The sequence below is a fragment of the Triturus cristatus genome, chromosome 11 (genome assembly GCF_964204655.1).
Source record: "Triturus cristatus chromosome 11, aTriCri1.1, whole genome shotgun sequence".
NCBI classification, from domain to species: Eukaryota; Metazoa; Chordata; class Amphibia; order Caudata; family Salamandridae; genus Triturus; species Triturus cristatus.
In genome coordinates this window covers 57,902,228-57,921,818 of record NC_140594.1, presented here as the reverse complement: position 1 = coordinate 57,921,818, position 19,591 = coordinate 57,902,228, and the positions used below count along the sequence as shown (strand labels likewise).

Genomic DNA, 19,591 nt, shown 5'->3' with positions numbered 1-19,591 from the left:
TCCGACCCTTTCACCAATTTATGTATGCTGTCCAGTGAGCTGAGCTAAAAGATAATTGTATTGTAATTGCATTTATATAGCACTTGCTACCTTTGATGAGGTGTTGCAGCACTTTTTTGGCGAGTAGCATACTACTCTGGAACCCATAAAGGATTAGTGGTGAATTAGTTTAGTAAAATGTGAAAGCAATTTGAGTGGTAGATATGTTAGTTATTTGGATTATTATTATTTAGAATGCGCAGCTACCGAAAAGGGTCTCGTGGCGCTACAGCAAAACAGCAACAGGGTGCATAAGTCCGAAGCAGAATCCATTGAGCCCATTAAGAGCAGTTGAAGAGCAAAGTCTTCCAATTCTTACAGAACGTGAGTAGAGAATGGCAGTTCCTAAGAGCCAAAGGAAGGGAATTCCAGAGTTTAGGGCCTAAATATGCAAAGGAGCGATCCTTCATGCGGGCCAGGCGAAACCTGACCATGGTGCATAGGGCAAGGTTAGCTGATCTCAGTGGCTTGCTGGGGACATAAGGTAGCACCAGACCTTGGATGTATGTAGGGGCGAGGCCATGCCTATCTCAGTACATATGACACAAGGCCTTAAATTTAATACGTTCATCGACCTCGAGTCAGCAAAGTTTATGGAGCAAGGGAGAGACAGAAGTATGTCTGGGCAGCCGAAAGAAAAGGCGGGTGGCCACATTCTGGATGATCTGTAACGGTGGATCACTGATTTATCGGCGCCCAGGTCTAGAAAATTCCCATAGTCCAATCTGGACGTTATCAAGGTCTGTAAAACCGTTCTTTGGGTATTCAAAGGAATCAGCCAGAGAATTTTCTTGAGCCATTTGAGAATAGAAAAACAAGAGGCTGTGAGTTTGGAGACCTGTGGCTTAAGTGAAAGGTTCAATAATAAAGCCAAGATTCTTGACTTTTTCAACCGATGTAGGTAAGGGTCCCAAGGAGATCAGGCAGTGTCTAACTCCCCAGAGTTCCGGATTGTTTCCCAGAATCATGACTTCGGTTTTATTGCCATTAAGCTTTAAGGCATTTCTGTTCATCCAGCGGGCGACATTAGTCAGGCCTTGCCTAAGTGGGGAAGGATATAGGTTCTGTGCATTGGAAAGTGAGAAAACAATCTGGGAATCATCAGCATAAGAAAACGGAGTAAGACCAGTCTCCTCAATCACGTCCATCAAAGGGCGGAGGTAAATGTTAAAAAGCAGGGGACTTAAAATAGAGCCCTGCGGATCCCCCAAGGGCGGAGACAGGGTCTTGGATGTGATGTCAGCTGATGAGACCTGAAAAGTACGATCTTTCAAGAAAGAGGACATCCATCTTCGTGCTGAGTCTACAATGCCTATCGCCTCCAATCTGTCCAGCAGAATAGATTGTAGAACTGTGTCAAAAGCCGCACTTAAATCCAAAAGGATAAAGGCGGCAGTCCCACCGGAGTCCAGTTCTTGCCGGAGGAGCTCTGTGACTCCCAGTAAGGCGGATTCTGTACTATGGCCTGCCCTAAAACCAGACTGAGATGGATGGAGCAGATTGCAAGAAGTAGCGAAGGAGGAGAGTTGTGTTGATGTGCTTTTCAAGAATCGTAGAAAATGCAGGGCGGAGGTGAATAGGCCGAAAATTGGACCAACAAAGGGGGTCCAGGCAATCCTGCTTGAGCAGGGTGCGCACTAGGGCATGTTTCCAATTCTTGGGGACATGGCCCGTACTCGAGGAGTTGAGGAGATCAAGAATTACTGTAAGGGCAGCATTGTCAATCAATCTAAGTTTAGACAGGGGAAAAGGATCTAGCGGAGAGCCAGACTTAATGGTGTCTAATAAAGTATGCAACGATGCTAAATCCAAAGGGAGCCAGGTCTTGATTTCCAGGGGTTCTTCAGGCTTATCGTTGGACTTGTGGGCAAGAGGATTCAAGGCATCTACTGCTATTTGCTGGAGGATTAACTCAACTTTGCTTAAGAAAAAGATGGCTAGCCCGTCACACTATTTTTGAGAGAGAAGGCGGCGGTGTATAAATTCTAGCTGCTGAGAGTTCATTCACCACTCTGAACAATTAGATTAGGATTGAGAAGGATATTAGAGGGAATAGAAGAGGGACAAAAGGTTTGCATTTATATAGCGCTTGCTACCCCTGATGAGGTTTCGAAGCGCTTTTTTGGCGAGTAGCAAGCTACTTCGGAACTAGAAAGGATTAGTGATGAATTAGTATAGTGAAATATAAAAGTAATTTGAGTGGCGGCTTTGCTAGTCAGTTATTTGGATTGAGAAAGATAGTGAAGGGATCGAAGAGGGAAATGGTTTGCATTTATATAGTGCTTGCTATCCCTAATGAGGTGTTGAAGCGCTTTTGGGGAGTAGCACGCTACTCCGAAACCCACACAGGATTAATGAGAATTAGTATAGGGAAATATGCAATTAATTTGAGCGGTGGACATGCTAGTCTGTTGTTTGGATTTAAAAGGAATAGTGGAGGGATAAAAGAGGGAAAGGTCTAGAACTATGTATATATTTATTATTTTTGGAGTTCATAGCCATAGGAGGGGGTTTGGGATGAGTAAAGGGGAGGTGGAGGGGAGTAAGTATAGGGAAATATAATGATATTCTACAGAGCAGTGACTGAAGGGAATTGGCCTCAAAGCCCATTTGTGTATAGTATTGTGTTATTTATTATTTTACTTTATTGCTAAGGCCTTTTAGGCCGCTAAAGCGTTCAGGCCAGGCCTAAAAAGGATACTTTTTGTATGCTGTAATGTGTGTTATATGGATACTTGACGGAAGAGAACTGTAAATCATATTTGGCTAGGTACAGATAATTTAGTGTTCTCTTTTCCGGGGACAATTTTCTCATTTAAAAACCTCTTCCATTTGAAGGTGTCTTGTTTGTCTCACTGTGGGTGACTTTATTACAGATATTCAGAAGTTATGCCATTAGTCAGCTGTGGTCAGCGGTGATAGTGAATGCTGTCGTATCTTGAGCAGGGCATTTGGTCTGAGCGACATGGCCATGCTGTTTCATCTTGGACTCTTTGCGTTTAATAAGGACCATAGGGCGAAAAGGAATGTGGGAGGGAAGGATATAAAGGAAAATGTCTGTTTTTGTCCTCTGAAGAGATGGGTTCTGGGTACCTGGATACAAGATCATCCTAGTTTGGTTCTGGATACCTGGATACAAGATCATCCTAGTTTGGTTCTGGGTACCAGGCTACAAGATCATCCTAGTTTGGTTCTGGGTACCTGGATACAAGATTATCCTAGTTTGGTTCTGGGTACCAGGATACAAGATCATCCTAGTTTGGTTCTGGGTACCAGGCTACAAGATCATCCTAGTTTGGTTCTGGGTACCTGGATACAAGATCATCCTAGTTTGGTTCTGGGTACATGGATACAAGATCATCCTAGTTTGTGCTGTTGCAGAGAGGTTCAATTGTTTAGACTCTCTTAGAGCGAAAATAACTCTAGTCACTTTGTTGCTGATTGTCTATCCATGATTATCTGACAAAAATCCAACAATTTCGGTTTACAAAAATCTGCCTCAGGAATTATTTCTCACATTTCAACACCTGGAGGGTGGGTTGTTGGAACCGAAGCCCCCTGCACTAGGTCCTATTCAGATTCAATAAAACTGCTTATACCTAAGCATTTAAAACAGTGTATCTCCTGTAATACAAAAGAGTCACCCCTCAGTTGCCATCTCATCCTATTTAAAAAGAAAATGTTCATTACACCACAAGCATGCATCTTCAGCAGGCTTTATTTTCAGCACTGTAGCCCCTACACTGTCCTGATGAATGTTCGGGACGCATAATGGCAATGCATGCACTGAAACATGTTGACATAAGCCATAACATGAAGAGTCCTCTTTATCCCTCTCTTTTATTTTAACCTTGTGGCGGTGGTGGTGGAGGATCTATTAAACTATCTTCTCTCCCACCCAGACAATAGTGGCTGCACTTTTTAAAGGTATAGCTGGCGATGGGGGAGGGCTGATAACGACAAAGCTTGTTACAACTGGATAATAAAACTCCTAATTGTACACCACATGCACAGCAGACAGAAGCAGACCCACTGATGACGAATGCCATATGATGTCAGTGACGGTTTGTCGTCCCATAAAAAGACTCTCCAAATCAGAATCACACACTGAGCCAAAGGTAAAGTCCAGCCTTTTCTCACTGTGAGCTTTTGTCGATATTACTTATTTGACCTGATGATAGAAGTAAAATATTGTATTACCACTGTTAGTTTCATTTGACTCCCCTCCACCCCACCCCATAGTTAATTAGAGTAGGTTAGGGCAGCATTTGAAGCAGGTTCTGTGTCCTCAGTTTGGCTTGACAGTAGCTCCTGTTCAACCCTTTTTGAGGTGAAGAGAAATCCCCTAGTAAGGGAATATTTTGCTGAAGGCCAAAGCAGTAGGATGACCATTAGACCAACCTGGCTGGAGAAGGGGACTGGACGGTTATTGCTTGCCCACCACAGAGCACTGCTCTTTCTGGCTCCCAGGCACTTGACTTCCAGCAGACAAGCCAATAATCCATGGTCTCTGTGGTTGTGCCCTGGTTCTGTAGATGTCTCACTGAACTGATTGTCTGGTCGTGGAAGCAGTAGTCAGGACTGCAAAGAATCAGGGCAAGCACTAAGGTTTTCGGTTGGAAAGGGACCTGTGACCCAAAGAATGTTGAAAAAGGCAGACCCGTAAACCAAAATTGTTGAATCTCTGCATACTCTAAGTGACAACAATCTCCTTAAAATGGGCAACCATTCCACGTTTATGACGTGGAAATCTCCGGTCTCTCTTCCTGGCTCAGAAAAATCATTGTTCCAATCTTGTCCTTCTTAGTGCTAAATAATTCAAAGTCCAAAAGATTGGGCTCCTTTATTTAATATTTATTCCACAGGGAAGATATCCACATGAAAGTAATCTTTTCTGCCATCACAATATGGCTCACTCAGCGGAACACCAAAAGGAACAAAGGAAGAGCCTTCTTGAGGAAGTTCCTAAGATTGAGGTCAGCCATGTGCATGAAACTCCAAACAAACCCACCCGTTCCACTAAATGTTGACAAAGATGAGAAGAGTTAAAGTTTACAAAGACCATCAACACGTTTATTTTACAACTATTACATGTTTAGATAAAATTGAGTTGTCTCTGTGTATTAATGGTATTGGTGATCACAGCTAAAACATAGGAACTACATAAGTAGATGTGTGGATTTGGCATTCTTGGAAACCAGCACTATAGTGTGCTGTACTTTAGGTCTCGGCTCGAAGGCTGCGCTTGCGCAGTCTCGATCCGAGATTTAATGACTTGGAGAAGAGGGGCTTGAACCCGCCCCTCTTCTCCCCTGTTCTCCATTGGCTGGCCTCTTCAATGCTGGCCAGCCATTGGAGAAGAGGTCCCGTCACTCCGATCAGACCCCGTCCTTTTCAGATCGGGGGGCGTGTTTTTTTCAGAAAGTCTAATCATCTCCTCCAGCCAATGGCAAGAGGAGATAACAGCAAAACACGCCCCCGAATCCGAAAACGCCGCTGCGTTTCTCCGAGGCATTTCTGCTCTGCCTCGGAGAAAGGCAGTGGTGTGCTTGCCTTTTGCTCTGCCTTGTTTCTTTTAATGTATATACAGCTTCCTATTGCTGGAACTCGATCCTGAACGTATTGGAACCTTTACACAAGCACCAGTGCACGGGTAAATTAAATGATTTGCGCAGAGTCACTGGTCCTTACGCCACATCCTTCGAGCGCTTACAGTCCAGTTACGCCACACAAGGAGGCTAGTAAAGGAAAGTGGATTAGCGATCTGGACATATTGAAGTGAATAGGGAACTTATAGAGCGCGTTGTCACTCCGATTGGATCATCCTGGCGCTATAGAGTTAAGGGCATGCAGAGCAGATCAACATATGTTGACTTTCTTTCCTATAATGCGTGTAACCATGGTAAAATTCTACCTAAAGTAGTAATTCATTCACGTGCGCGTACGTGAAGTACTCTGAGCGGGGACTGTGCGTGATGCTCGTGTCAGTGTGAGTGAATCCCGCGTCACTCAGCACGAGTGTATTTGTGCGCCTCCCTGAGTACGCGCCGTGACAGTCTCGCCCCGGGCCATCCTCCCGCGCCCGTTTCAGGCCCTCGGCCCCGCAGTGCCAGTGCTGGAGACTGGGAACAGCTGAAACTGTAACCCGAGCTCGGCGGCCCTCCTCCCCCATCATTAGCATAGGCCCTGCCACCATACCGACAGAGGGAGCGAGGGGAAGCGGGCGGGCGGCGGACAGGCAGCCAGTGGCCGGGCTCAGGGAACGCCAGGGCGTCCGTGGGGCTCCGAGCAGGGGGCAGCGGCAGAGCACAGGATCCATGGAGGAGTGGGACCGGCGCTGAGCGGGGGTCACCGGAGGACTGGGGAGGGACGAACATGGAGCCCGTCACCAAGTGGAGCCCGTCGCAAGTCGTGGACTGGATGAAAGGTAGGAGGCAGGATGAGCCTGTGCTGCGGAGCCGGGGAGAGCGAGCAGGCGGGGGGCGCTCTACCATCTGTATGCACCCTGATACCGCTCCCCTCAGAGACGCTTGGTGCTCGGGTATCTTTATTTACAACTGTTAAATTGCTTGCCAAAAAAAGGCTGGATCCGCGGGGTCTCCCGCTGAGCGCTAGTGTTGCCCAATGTACTTCGCGCCCCCTTTCCGACACCTCAAGTTCCAGTAATCTCTTGGAGGGCTTTTTGAGCCCAGTAGCTTAAAGGCAGTTTCTAGCCTGTAAACCGTGTTGTATCGTGAATAAACCAAGCCTCAGTATTCACTTGTGGAGATTCTGCTGTTCATAGTCCCCTACTGGTTAAACAAGCATTTACAATGCAACGGTCTCGGCATTGTTAAAGTTAGAGGTATTGGCATTGCTCATGACATTATTTTTGTTTATGTTTTTGTTTTTAAAACATGTAGAGAAACGGCATTGTTGTTTACAATGTCAATAGCTTAGTCAGTGTGTGTGTAGGTGGCTCTGTGCGTGGGTGCAAATGCAATAGGTCTCGCATTTGAGAGTGATTAAGCTATTGACATTGTAAATAACAATGCCGTTTCTTTAACCCCTTCCATGCTGCGCAAATTCCGCCGCTGTGCTGACGGAATCTTGCGCGGGCGTGGTCATGACGGAACGGTTCCGTCATGAGCACAGCTCAACCGTGGCTCATGACGGAACCGTTCCGTCATGAGCACCGAAGGGGTTAAATGTTTTAAAAACAAAAACATAAACAAAAATAATGTCATGAGCAATACCAATAGCTCTAACTTTACCAATGCCGAGACCATTGCATTGTAAATGCTTGTTTTGTTAAAATAATTGGGCTGCATTGCACTTTCACACATGATGCACTCGGATGATCCTACAACATTAGAATGTTTACACATAATACGTAAGATTGTGGCACAGGTTCTGCATCTTTGTTGAATTCAAATGGAAATACGGAAGCGGGGGAAATCTGTGGGTTGAGGGGGAAGCAGATAGATCTTCCATATTAATATTTCAGTTTCACTCCTGCTGAAATCTACTTATTAATCTTTTAAAGCTGAATAGCCCGCGTTAATAACCTGTACTAATAATAAAGCATCTGAAAAAAGTATTATATTCGATTTTATCTTGATGGAAAGTGTTCCTAGCTTCCTACTTTAAATACTAATTATAAATACCCTTTAGCAACTTTGCAAACTGGCAAATAATCAATAAACGTAAAGTGTCATACCTTTTCTAATCATGAAATCTGCTAATAGATGTGATCTTTTCATTTTTGTACATGAAAATGTCTATTTAATTTCTGCTTCTCTTGAGCAGATAATAATGTCCTCTATTTTCTTCAACAGCTGCTCAGTTTGGGAAGAAAGTAGCAGTTCTGGATTACGTGGATCCCTCTCCCAAAGGTATGTAGGTCGTAAAAAACACAGAAAGTAGGAGGGTATAGTGTTCTGCAGCTATCCATTTAAAGTGTTAAAATTCAGTTTTAAATATGTCTATGTACCCATAGGAACGCGCCTGCTGCCTCTTGGGCTTCCTGCCTTGAGCTGGATCAGCTATCTGGTCAACAGAGGACCAGATGACGTTTCTTCTGAATTGTGGATTGTGTCTTGGCTTGGATTGGTCCTTAAGGCTGATGGAGCTCACAGGCACATTGTAAACGTTGTAAATTTCACAGCAGTTTTTTAAAACTGGAGCTATATTTCCTTTTTTTTTTATTCCTAGATGTAACTTTGGATCAGTAATCAGCGTTACAAAAAAGGTACTAACTTAGTAAGGAACTATCCTAGATCTAGCTCCTGAGGATACATTTTGTAGTATGGTGGGAAGTTTCAATCTGCCCTGATAATTCAAGTGATTTTGTTTCTGACAGCATGACTTTTGATAAAACTCCAAGTCCTTCTAGACTCAGTACATTTAAATATGTGCATTGAGTGAGTGTGTGTTAAGAGGCGCCAGGTTTCGCTACGACAAGCAAATCTAAAAATGCATGTCTGTGTACCCCAGAGTCGTCATTCTCCATTTCAGAACATGCAAAACGGATAAAAACATTTTCAACAAAAAATGTAATGATTTTCACCAGACAATACATAAAACATTAGAAATTGTTAAAACAAATTATTACCCAGATTTAAAAAATCGGAGAATGCTTTTTATTAAAAAGAAAATTAAGGGTTGTATTAGAGATAGTGCTCTTTTTCTGTATGTGTTGCAGTACATATAGAGACCGCAGGATCAGAAAGAGTTTACAGAGCCAAATAGGTTACTAGAATTAGAGAATGAGAAAGCAGAGGATAGAGGTAATTCTCTGAGAGTAGGTGAGAGAAAATGAAGAGTACAAACTGGAGAAAAAGATATGGAGGTCGATGAATTCTGAGAGGAGGATGAAAAACAGATAAGCAGACAAGATGGTGAGAGAGAGTCAGATGGAGTAATGTTAAGTCTTGTACTTTAAAGTTAAAAGCAGCTATGTAATCCTGGCAAAAACAGGTTCAATGAAAGTTCTTAAGCTAACATCAGCTGGTGAATGTCTTTCATTAGAACCTTAGAATGTCGTAACTAAAGAGATTAGTCCACGTCCTGACATTATACACTTTGAACTGGTTCTCAAAACTAATTTGTTTTTATTAATGTCCAGACAGTTATTGGCTTCCTCTTCTAGTGCCTATAAATAAATAAACAAATTAATAAAAATAGTATTTGGGAGAAACTATAGGGCTTATACATTAAAATCAAGATGCTCTAGATGACATTCTCTCTGCAAGAGATGTTGGCTGTGGTGGGTTTCAAAGGAAGGTACAGGCTTTAGATGAAAGAGGTGTTTCAAGTGGATGGGGCGATGGATGCCCTGCAGAGTTGTGTGATTTTCCCAGTCCTAATCCTGGCCAAATCATGGTTCATTGAAAACTAGTTTGCCACAAACAATTCAGCGACAGATGTCACAGAACTGTGTATGACAGCAAGGGAATGAAAACAATGTCGAGGGAATCCGTGTCCTCCCAGAGTAGGATATGCATCTAAGGGACAGAGCGGCCAAACTTTAGAACTGAGAAACAAGGGTTTCGTCCTGGCCTAAACTCAACATCTAGTAATCATGGGCAAATTACTTAATCTCCCTGTATCTAAACTTTTATAATGTACTTGTGTAAAGTCCTCTATTTCCCTTGGGCTACATTCCGGCTATATAAAATTGTAAAAAAATGTATAAAAATGTCATGATGCAGTGATAATACTTCCAATCCTTTTTCTGTAAGTAATAGCATTTTATAATGCCCTTAAAATTCAACTGGGCACAATCATTTTTTTTTAAATGCTGAAAAAACTCAGCGCCTTTAAATTAATTTTTTACCTCTGGATGCATAAACGCTGATAAAAAAGAATTTTTCAAATTGTGAAATTGCTAGAAAATCACTACATGGAAAAAAGGAAAAATATTCACGTTCATTTGAACAGAACTTAAAGAATGCAAAATAGTCATCAAGGATCTTTTCACTCACTGTTTTCAGTAAGTCCAAAACTCCTGTCATGAGGGCATTGGATCAATCCAGTTGCGTCCTAAATGGATACCCGTCTGTGTCATTGCTTCTGACCCCCATCTCCACGCAGCACCATTACTTCCAGTAATCCCTCATTCAGTTCAGTCCTAAATGGATACCCGTCTGTGCCATTGCTTCTGACCCCCATCTCCACGCAGCACCGTTATTTCCAGTAATCCTTCATCGAGTTCAGTCCTAAATGGATACCCGTCTGTGCCATTGCTTCTGACCCCATCTCCACGCAGCACCGTTACTTCCAGTAATCCCTCATCCAGTTCAGTCCTAAATGGATATCCGTCTGTGCCATTGCTTCTGACCCCCATCTCCACGCAGCACCGTTACTTCCAGTCAGTAATCCTTCATCCAGTTCAGTCCTAAATGGATACCTGTACTGTTCCATTGCTTCTGACCCCCATCTCCACGCTGCACCGTTACTTCCATTAATCCCTCATCCAGTTCAGTCCTAAATGGATACCCGTACTGTGCCATTGCTTCTGACCCCCATCTCCACGCAGCACCGTTATTTCCAGTAATCCTTCATCCAGTTCAGTCCTAAATGGATACCCGTCTGTGCCATTGCTTCTGACCCCCATCTCCACGCAGCACCGTTACTTGCAGGAATCCCTCATCCAGTTCAGTCCTAAATGGATACCCGTCTGTGCCATTGCTTCTGACCCCCATCTCCACGCAACACCGTTACTTCCAGGAATCCTTTATCCAGTTCAGTCCTAAATGGATACCCGTACTGTGCCATTGCTTCTGACCCCCATCTCCACGCAGCACCGTTACTTCCAGTAATCCTTCATCCAGTTCAGTCCTAAATGGATACCCGTCTGTGCCATTGCTTCTGACCCCATCTCCACGCAGCACCGTTACTTCCAGTAATCCCTCATCCAGTTCAGTCCTAAATGGATCCCCGTACAAATGGATACCCGTCTGTGCCATTGCTTCTGACCCCCATCTCCACGCAGCACCGTTACTTGCAGTAATCCTTGATCCAGTTCAGTCCCAAGAGGCTACCCATACTGTGCCATTGCTTCTGACCCCCATCTCCACGCAGCACCGTTACTTCCAGTAATCCTTCATCCAGTTCAGTCCTAAACGGATACCCGTACTGTGCCATTGCTTCTGACCCCCATCTCCACGCAGCACCGTTATTTCCAGTAATCCCTCATCCAGTTCAGTCCTAAATGGATCCCTGTACAAATGGATACCCGTACTGTGCCATTGCTTCTGACCCCCATCTCCACGCAGCACCGTTACTTCCAGTAATCCTTCATCCAGTTCAGTCCTAAATGGATACCCGTCTGTGCCTTGCTTCTGACCCCCATCTCCACGCAGCACCGTTACTTCCAGTAATCCCTCATCCAGTTCAGTCCTAAATGGATCCCCGTACAAATGGATACCTGTCTGTGCCATTGCTTCTGACCCCCATCTCCACGCAGCACCGTTACTTCCAGTAATCCTTGATCCAGTTCAGTCCCAAGTGGCTACCCATACTGTGCCATTGCTTCTGACCCCCATCTCCACGCAGCACCGTTACTTGCAGTAATCCCTCATCCAGTTCAGTCCTAAATGGATACCCGTCTGTGCCATTGCTTCTGACCCCCATCTCCACGCAGCACCGTTACTTGCAGTAATCCTTGATCCAGTTCAGTCCCAAGTGGCTACCCATACTGTGCCATTGCTTCTGACCCCCATCTCCATGCAGCACCGTTACTTCCAGTAATCCTTCATCCAGTTCAGTCCTAAATGGATACTCGTACTGTGCCATTGCTTCTGACCCCCATCTCCACGCAGCACCGTTATTTCCAGTGATCCCTCATCCAGTTCAGTCCTAAATGGATCCCTGTACAAATGGATACCCGTACTGTGCCATTGCTTCTGACCCCCATCTCCACGCAGCACCGTTATTTCCAGTAATCCTTCATCCAGTTCAGTCCTAAATGGATACCCGTCTTTGCCATTGCTTCTGACCCCCATCTCCATGCAGCACCGTTACTTGCAGTAATCCCTCATCCAGTTCAGTCCTAAATGGATACCCGTCTGTGCCATTGCTTCTGACCCCCATCTCCACGCAGCACCGTTACTTGCAGTAATCCTTGATCCAGTTCAGTCCCAAGTGGCTACCCATACTGTGCCATTGCTTCTGACCCCCATCTCCACGCAGCACCGTTACTTCCAGTAATCCTTCATCCAGTTCAGTCCTAAATGGATACCCGTCTGTGCCATTGCTTCTGACCCCCATCTCCACGCAGCACCGTTATTTCCAGTAATCCCTCATCCAGATCAGTCCTAAATGGATCCCCGTATAAATGGATACCCGTACTGTGCCATTGCTTCTGACCCCCATCTCCATGCAGCACCATTGCTTACAGTAATCCTTCATCCAGTTCAGTCCTAAATGGATACCCATCTGTGCCATTGCTTCTGACCCCCATCTCCACGCAGCACCGTTATTTCCAGTAATCCCTCATCCAGATCAGTCCTAAATGGATCCCCGTATAAATGGATACCCGTACTGTGCCATTGCTTCTGACCCCCATCTCCATGCAGCACCATTGCTTACAGTAATCCTTCATCCAGTTCAGTCCTGAATGGATACCCGTCTGTGCCATTGCTTCTGACCCCCATCTCCACGCAGCACCGTTATTTCCAGTAATCCTTCATCCAGTTCAGTCCTAAATGGATACCCGTCTGTGCCATTGCTTCTGACCCCCATCTCCACGCAGCACCGTTACTTGCAGGAATCCCTCATCCAGTTCAGTCCTAAATGGATCCCCGTATAAATGGATACCCGTACTGTGCCATTGCTTCTGACCCCCATCTCCATGCAGCACCATTGCTTACAGTAATCCTTCATCCAGTTCCGTCCTAAATGGATACCCGTACTGTGCCATTGCTTCTGACCCCCATCTCCGTGCAGCGCTATTGCTTACAGTAATCCCTCATTCAGTTACTTTGCTCAGTACTTGTACTATAACATTCTCAACATCGAAATCACCACTACTATGTGCTCCCACCTCTGCTTCCTGGTGGTATTCACATGTACCGCACCTCAAAGATCTACTTAACATCTCGCACCGCCTTTATTAACTCTCTGGTCATGAACAGAATAGTCTACAGAAACAGATTTCTGGAAAGGCCATCCAAAATATTGCCTTCTCTGCTTGTTGACAGTTATCAAATTAATTGTAGCTAGGCTGCAGAGCACAGTTTAACCTCTTCACCATGGTATTCAAGGTCATAACAGGCCAATTGATGTCCTACTTGTAAGAGACATTATCCAGAGACACCCTCACTCGTGTTTTGAGATCTGCCTTCCTTTGCTGTCTCATGGTCCACAAAGCACCTCGTGCTCTGCCTCGCTTTCGTTCATTTGGTTGACCCAGCCCTCTCCACTGAATCAACCTCCTTTGGATGTCAATTGGTTTTGGATCTGAGATTCAGTCCCACCTGCTTGCAGTGGAATCCGCTGAGCATTCACTTTTGTTGAGTTTCCATTTTATCTGTATGTGCCCTTGTTTGTGCAACATTTTTATCACAACTCTCCATAACCCAGGCTAATGTGATCTACCACACGCTTTCAAACATTAAGATGCAGGTGTTATACAGGTGAGATCATGTCTGATAAAAAAAATCTCTAGTCTTCTGTTGTATGCAAAATAAATTCATTAAAAAACTAAATCACTGCTATTTGCGAAGAACAAAGAAAGTATTCATAAGAAAGTTTCTATCTAGCCATACATGTACTGATTACACGTTTAGAGCTTAAACACAGAGAAAGCCACCCAAGAGGGTATTGAGGCTACTGTGCAGAGCTTTCTTGAGAGAGTTTCTCCTCTGTGTACCCAAGTATTTCCCTACCAATGACACCATAGGGCACCAGTTAATGGTGGTAATATTTCTGTTGAGTTGTATGAATTCCTGATTTGAGGCAAAGTTGCATCTCACTGGTGAGTCCAGATTATGCTGAAACTGGCTGGGGTTTCTTTTGTTCCCAGTCAAAGTGGGTGTGGCCTGGCAGTTTCGGCTAGACTGCGTCTTGTGGAGGAGGACCAAGGCTGATTTGCTTAAGATTGGCCCCTGTCTGCAGCAGTGCAGTGACTGGAAAAAAGATGGAATCGGTTGTGGCCCAAAGAAATTGCGAGAGACTAAGATTAATTGAAGCATTGCACCCATCGCTTATTTTCTTTTTCACTGGTGCAAAGTTGCAGCCAGAAGCGAAGAATCTGCAAACCAAATGCCATCCTTCTCCTGTGTTCATTGAGGCAAGATTGCTCTTTTTTAGACACCTTGATGGTGTTGTTGCAAAGCATCTCTCCGCGCATAATTGGCAGCTGCAAAATTATAGAATTATTATTAGAAGGAAAATGATATTGACTGTTGAACAAACTAATGGATGAAGAGATCTGACGCAAAACCCCTTTATGTATGGACATATAGGTGGTTTTTTGTAAAATTTCTGATTTAATTTTTTTCATTACATGATGGTGGCAAAACAGGTCAATCTCTCTCTAAGTCACACTTAACGATGTCTTAACAAAAATCACCCCTCTGCATCACACATCTGACAATCCGTACAAGCGATCATTAAGACAAACTCATTCACAATCATCAAGGGTAAACTAAGCCAATGACCTAATTTATATTCAGTATATGGTCCATATGGAATAACAGCAGGAGGCATTTACACTTTTGTGTTATTTAAAATCTTTTTTGATACTCTCCATGTGATTTATCAATACATTTTGAGGCTTCTATGGCATAAATTACTGTAATGTCATCAGAATCAAGGTTCTATGGCATCACTTCCTGAGATTTATGGTCAAAGGTCATATGATGTAACTTCATGTGATGTCATTGAAGTCAGTGGGTGTGTGATGTTGTTTCTGCTACCTCAGGCATTTTAGTGAATCAACAAAGGCTGTAACACAACTCCCTCTTGCCCATTTACCCAAAGGCTTTCAAATGCATGGATGTGCCTACAAGAACAAAGGTCAGAATGAAAAATATCTTAGCAATCGTGAAGGAAAGTTTCTATTCTATTAAGGACACTGAGGCGTGGATTATGCCACACTTTCTTCATTTATTTCAATAGCAGCCATTCAGTAACCATATCAACTACGTTGCCCAACATTCATGGGAAAATAAGTTTTATAAAAAACACAACAGTAACAATTGTCCAATCAGGCTTATCATGACCCATATGAGCCCCTGTCCGTCTGTGTTCGTCCTCTTCCTTCCTGCAACCAAAACAAACGATGGAAAACCTCACTCCTTTTTGGATGGCTTTGATCCTGCAAGAATCCATAACATGAAATTCAAACCAGGACCTCAGGCGAACAATATGTATTTCAGTGCACATTAACACAGAACATTCCAAGGAAAACTATCATTCGCAATGCAACTTCATTTATAGACCAGTATGTAATTTCATCAAAATGTATTACTTCCTTAACGGAAACTCCACTATGGTTGGGTTGGCGAAGATTACAGAGCAAACGGTTTGGCTAATCCTCTCCTCCATGACCTTAATAGAATTGAAACTTTCCTTTACAATTGCTAGGAAATTTTTCATTCTATATCATGCCTAGGAGGCGAGGATGATGCCAGTTTAAAGCTTTTCTACCACTAGGATCTCAATGGAGGAAACTGGTTTGAGGTAAAACCTCTTAAAGGTCGAAACTGAAGACCAATCCGCAGCATTCATAATATCCTCCAAGTGAGCCTAAGAGTGAATGCTTTTGACGCCATAGCCCCTCTGGTGGAATGAGCTCCGAACACCTTCGTGTCAATGCCCTCCTCTTTCATAACCCAGCTCACCCAACTCGCAATGGTAGGGAAGGAGACAGTCTTTTGTGGTTTGCAATAAGCAACTGTTGTTCTCCGTGGGGCCGAGGTTCCTTCGTCATTGACTCACACTGTTTAAGACCGCAAACAACACACAGTTTTGAAGAGTGTAGGATGGCTGGATATGAGATAAGCCTGGAATTGCACTTTGTGCTATGAAAAACATGAAACAAAACTCCTTCAGCAGTAAACATGCGGCCTGAAATGTTCAGAGCCCCGCATCGGTGTTCTGGCGGCACGAGACCAAACAAAGTAATGTTGCCAACTTAGCAGACAGCTGCTTCCTTGAAAGCTATTTGTTCTGGGGCCAGGAGAAGAAGAAAGTCAACACCTTGTTGACATCCCAAAGAACTGAATATCTCGATTCTGGAGGGAGAGACAATCTTATGCCCCTGAGAAGCTCCCAGACCAATGTATGTTCGGCAACTGGACATCCCCCGACGTGGGCATGTTCTGCAGAAATCGTGGATCGAAAAATGTTGACCGATCCATAGGCTAACCCTTCTGCTGCCAACGAGGCCAAGAAATTTGTTTCAGGCCTACATATTTTTGATCCATCATTGGTGCTCGTCTTTGGCTTCATCCGAGAGGAGAACATGATGGGAGTATGTGAGCCCCCGACGCAGGTGTGACGCTTTCAGGTGTTGCAGGCACTAGAAATGAAAAGGACCCTGAAAAATGGCCTGGATAAGGGAGAACAAAAGGCTGGCTATCCTGGTGATCTGTCGGCGAGAGGTGGTTGGCCTTGCCAGGGTCCTGTGCACTTTGTGCCAAATATTGGCCATTTTCCTTGAAGGAAGACTCCAGGTCGATTCCATGGAGTTGATAACAAGCCCCAAGAAGATCAGAGATTGGGATGGGATCATGGCCAACTGTCTTCGATTTATGAGAAAGCAGAGGGGACCAGAGGAGGTCCAGTGCATGCCACACGCGCAGGTTGAGAGCCTGATGGTATTGGTCCATGATGAGTATATCGTCCAAATATACACTATCACGCAGATCCCGGATGCCATTAGAAATTTGACCACTGTCTTGAGCACCTTGGTAAAACACCATGATGGTCAGCATCCCTTGCCGAGAAGATAATTGGTAGTGGAAGGGACATTTGGAAGGAGGAGCCATACAAGTCTATGTGGAAGCCTTGTACTTTTTGCAGAATCCAAGCGTCTGTAGTAACAGTCCTCCAAACATGTACGAAATGTGCAAAACGGCCCCCCAAATGCTTGTGAGAAATCAACTTCAAACTCACTGTGGACGTTGGCAGAACCTCTGTGTCTTGGATAGCGAGCGGGGTATTGCCACTGCCCCCTCCTTGAGGCCCGACAGGGACCTTAGACTATGGGTGGCTGTCCGAGCACCCGCTGCCACGGTAAAAACCCACGGGGCTAAAAATGCACTTGATGGATGATTGCGCATTATCAAGCGAGTTTGAGGTGGAGACAAGTTTTCCGAGCTCTTTGATAAGGGGCTCACCAAAGAGCCCACCGTGTGCCACCTACCCCATTTCAGAAGTTGCTAAATTCCCCAGTTTAGGATCGATTTTAATCAGGAGAGATCGGGCCTCTGTAGAGATGGTGCAGTTCGCAGTCCCCAAAAATATCACTGCCCGTTGGACTCAACCAGAGAGTACCTATGGGGAGATGAAGGCGTCTGATGTTTTGGGCTCATCGGCTATGTTAAGGATTTTAGTTAATGGGCTGTCAGGTCTAGCAATTTATCCTGGCATGAACGCCACAAGCGGTCAATGCCCTTCTTTGGATCTTTCACATATTTGGCCAGGAATGTGGCCTATTTGGAGTCGATTCACGGATTGAAGGTTGGTGGCATTCTGCCCATAGGCAGTTGCAGACCTCTTGGTCCAAAGGCTTAGGCAGCCTCCCCGCCACATATGTGTCGACCTTCTTGGCCAGAGACCTCTCTGCTGAGTGGGGATGCATGAGGGCCTCTGGGTCCAACATGTCAGACTCCGTGGCATCAGGGGTGCTTGCGGGGTGTTCTGACCTCAAACGAGTATTCTTCAGCCTCCAGGACCGCTCCTGATGGGAAACCTCATCTGATCCTGCTGGGGATCCATTAGAGGCAGGATGGGAGATGGGGGTGGGAGATATAGGGTGGTAACTGTGAGTTCCAGGCTGGCTCAGGGTGGGGAGCAAAGCATGGCCCAGGAAGGCTTTATTGAGTCTGGTAAAGGTGTCCAGATCTACCCCCGGTATGCAGGCACTTGCTTAAGTTCTCCGGTTTTGCGGGTAGCCTAGGAGGTAGGGGGTTGATGGCCGGGGTAGTTCTTCTTGTGAAGGGAGGGGTTGAAAGCACTTTTGGGCATAATCGAGTCATTTTCTCTCCAAATGTGCTACCACCTCGGAGACCAACCCGTAGATAGCGGCATCTACCACCTCACAAAATTCTCCCGACACTGGGAAATAGGCTACCTCTTCGTCCTCTGCGTAGGAGTCATCGTACTGCTCCATCCCAAACTGTATAATGGAGGTAAGTAGCTCTCTAGGGAAGCGTTACTACAGAGGGCAATAATGGACTGGGGGAACCCAGCGGAATGGGGGTAGCTAAGCTGCAATTTAGACAGACAGAAACATCCAAAGGACACCAAAAGTACATCGGCAAAGAAAAAGCGCCTGCGTTGATAAAACGTGGGGTGAAGACGTGCACCCTCTAGCGGTTGGAGGACCACAGCACGTTGGCCCCCACAGCTGCACAAAGTCGAAGAATACGAAATGAGTGGCCGAGAAAGGAGCAACTGAGCGTTACCGCAGCTGCTGGGTGACAAAAGCACAGAATTTGCCGTTCACAGTGTGACAGCTTAAATAAGGCAATGTCAAAGAAATACAATTGTAGAAAAAACAAAGCAAGTACCCTAATTAGTTTTTCGGCTGCAGCAGCGAAGAACAAGCATTGTAAATGTATTAGGTCTTGCATTTGTTAGAGTTGGAGTTATTGGCATTATAAATGGCAATCTTTTTTACCTAGCCAGGATGCAGGCTACAGTACCATATGTGGCCATAGGACCTCTTTTGGCCACATATGGTACTGCAACATGGTTTGGTAAAAAACATTGGCATTTTTAATGCCGATAACTCCAACAAATGTTTGACCTATTGCATTTGCAATGCTTGTAGATTTACCAATCCAAGTTGAATTGGTATATAAATTTTTTTTAGCCCAAAAGCATTTTTGTCTATGCGATAGTAACACAGAGGACTTACTTGGGTGTAAGCAACACGAAGGCTGCATGTGGGAAATGAAGGATAACAGGGTAACATAAGACGGCAACATTAATAACAAATATGAGAACCTCAATGTTCCGGCAACAACCACATTGCATACTGGAAAATTAGTGTCACCGTGTTGGCAAAGGAAAAGAAGCAGAGAATACTAGGCTACTACTTTAACCATGCAACAGGGCCACTTCCTTGGAGCATTTTTGGAATAGTGGTTCCATTGTGCAATTTCACTGACACAATAGGACTACACATGACTAAAACATGGTGTCATCTTCCAGTGTATTGGAACGGACACCAAGCTAATGAGAGAAAGCTGCTTACTATTTGTGGAAGGAGTGGAAAAGAAGTAATTAAATCACCTAATAATTCCCACCGCCATTAACTTTGCGTGCAACTTTGAAATGGCTACGGTAAACATTTTGTGGCTCCTCCTACACATGCAGTCTAATTAATGAGTGT

The 19,591-nt window shown here is 44.7% G+C and overlaps 1 protein-coding gene across 1 annotated transcript in view; it reads left to right on the top strand.

Moving 5' to 3' along the window:
* The window catches only part of TXNRD2 (thioredoxin reductase 2), a 683,633-nt gene that overhangs the window by 60,488 nt on the left and 603,554 nt on the right, over positions 1-19,591 (top strand). Inside the window, exon 3 of the mRNA XM_085634274.1 lies at positions 7,857-7,913. Coding sequence (XP_085490400.1) covers positions 7,857-7,913 — 57 coding nt within the window. The remainder of the gene's footprint in view (positions 1-7,856; positions 7,914-19,591) is intronic.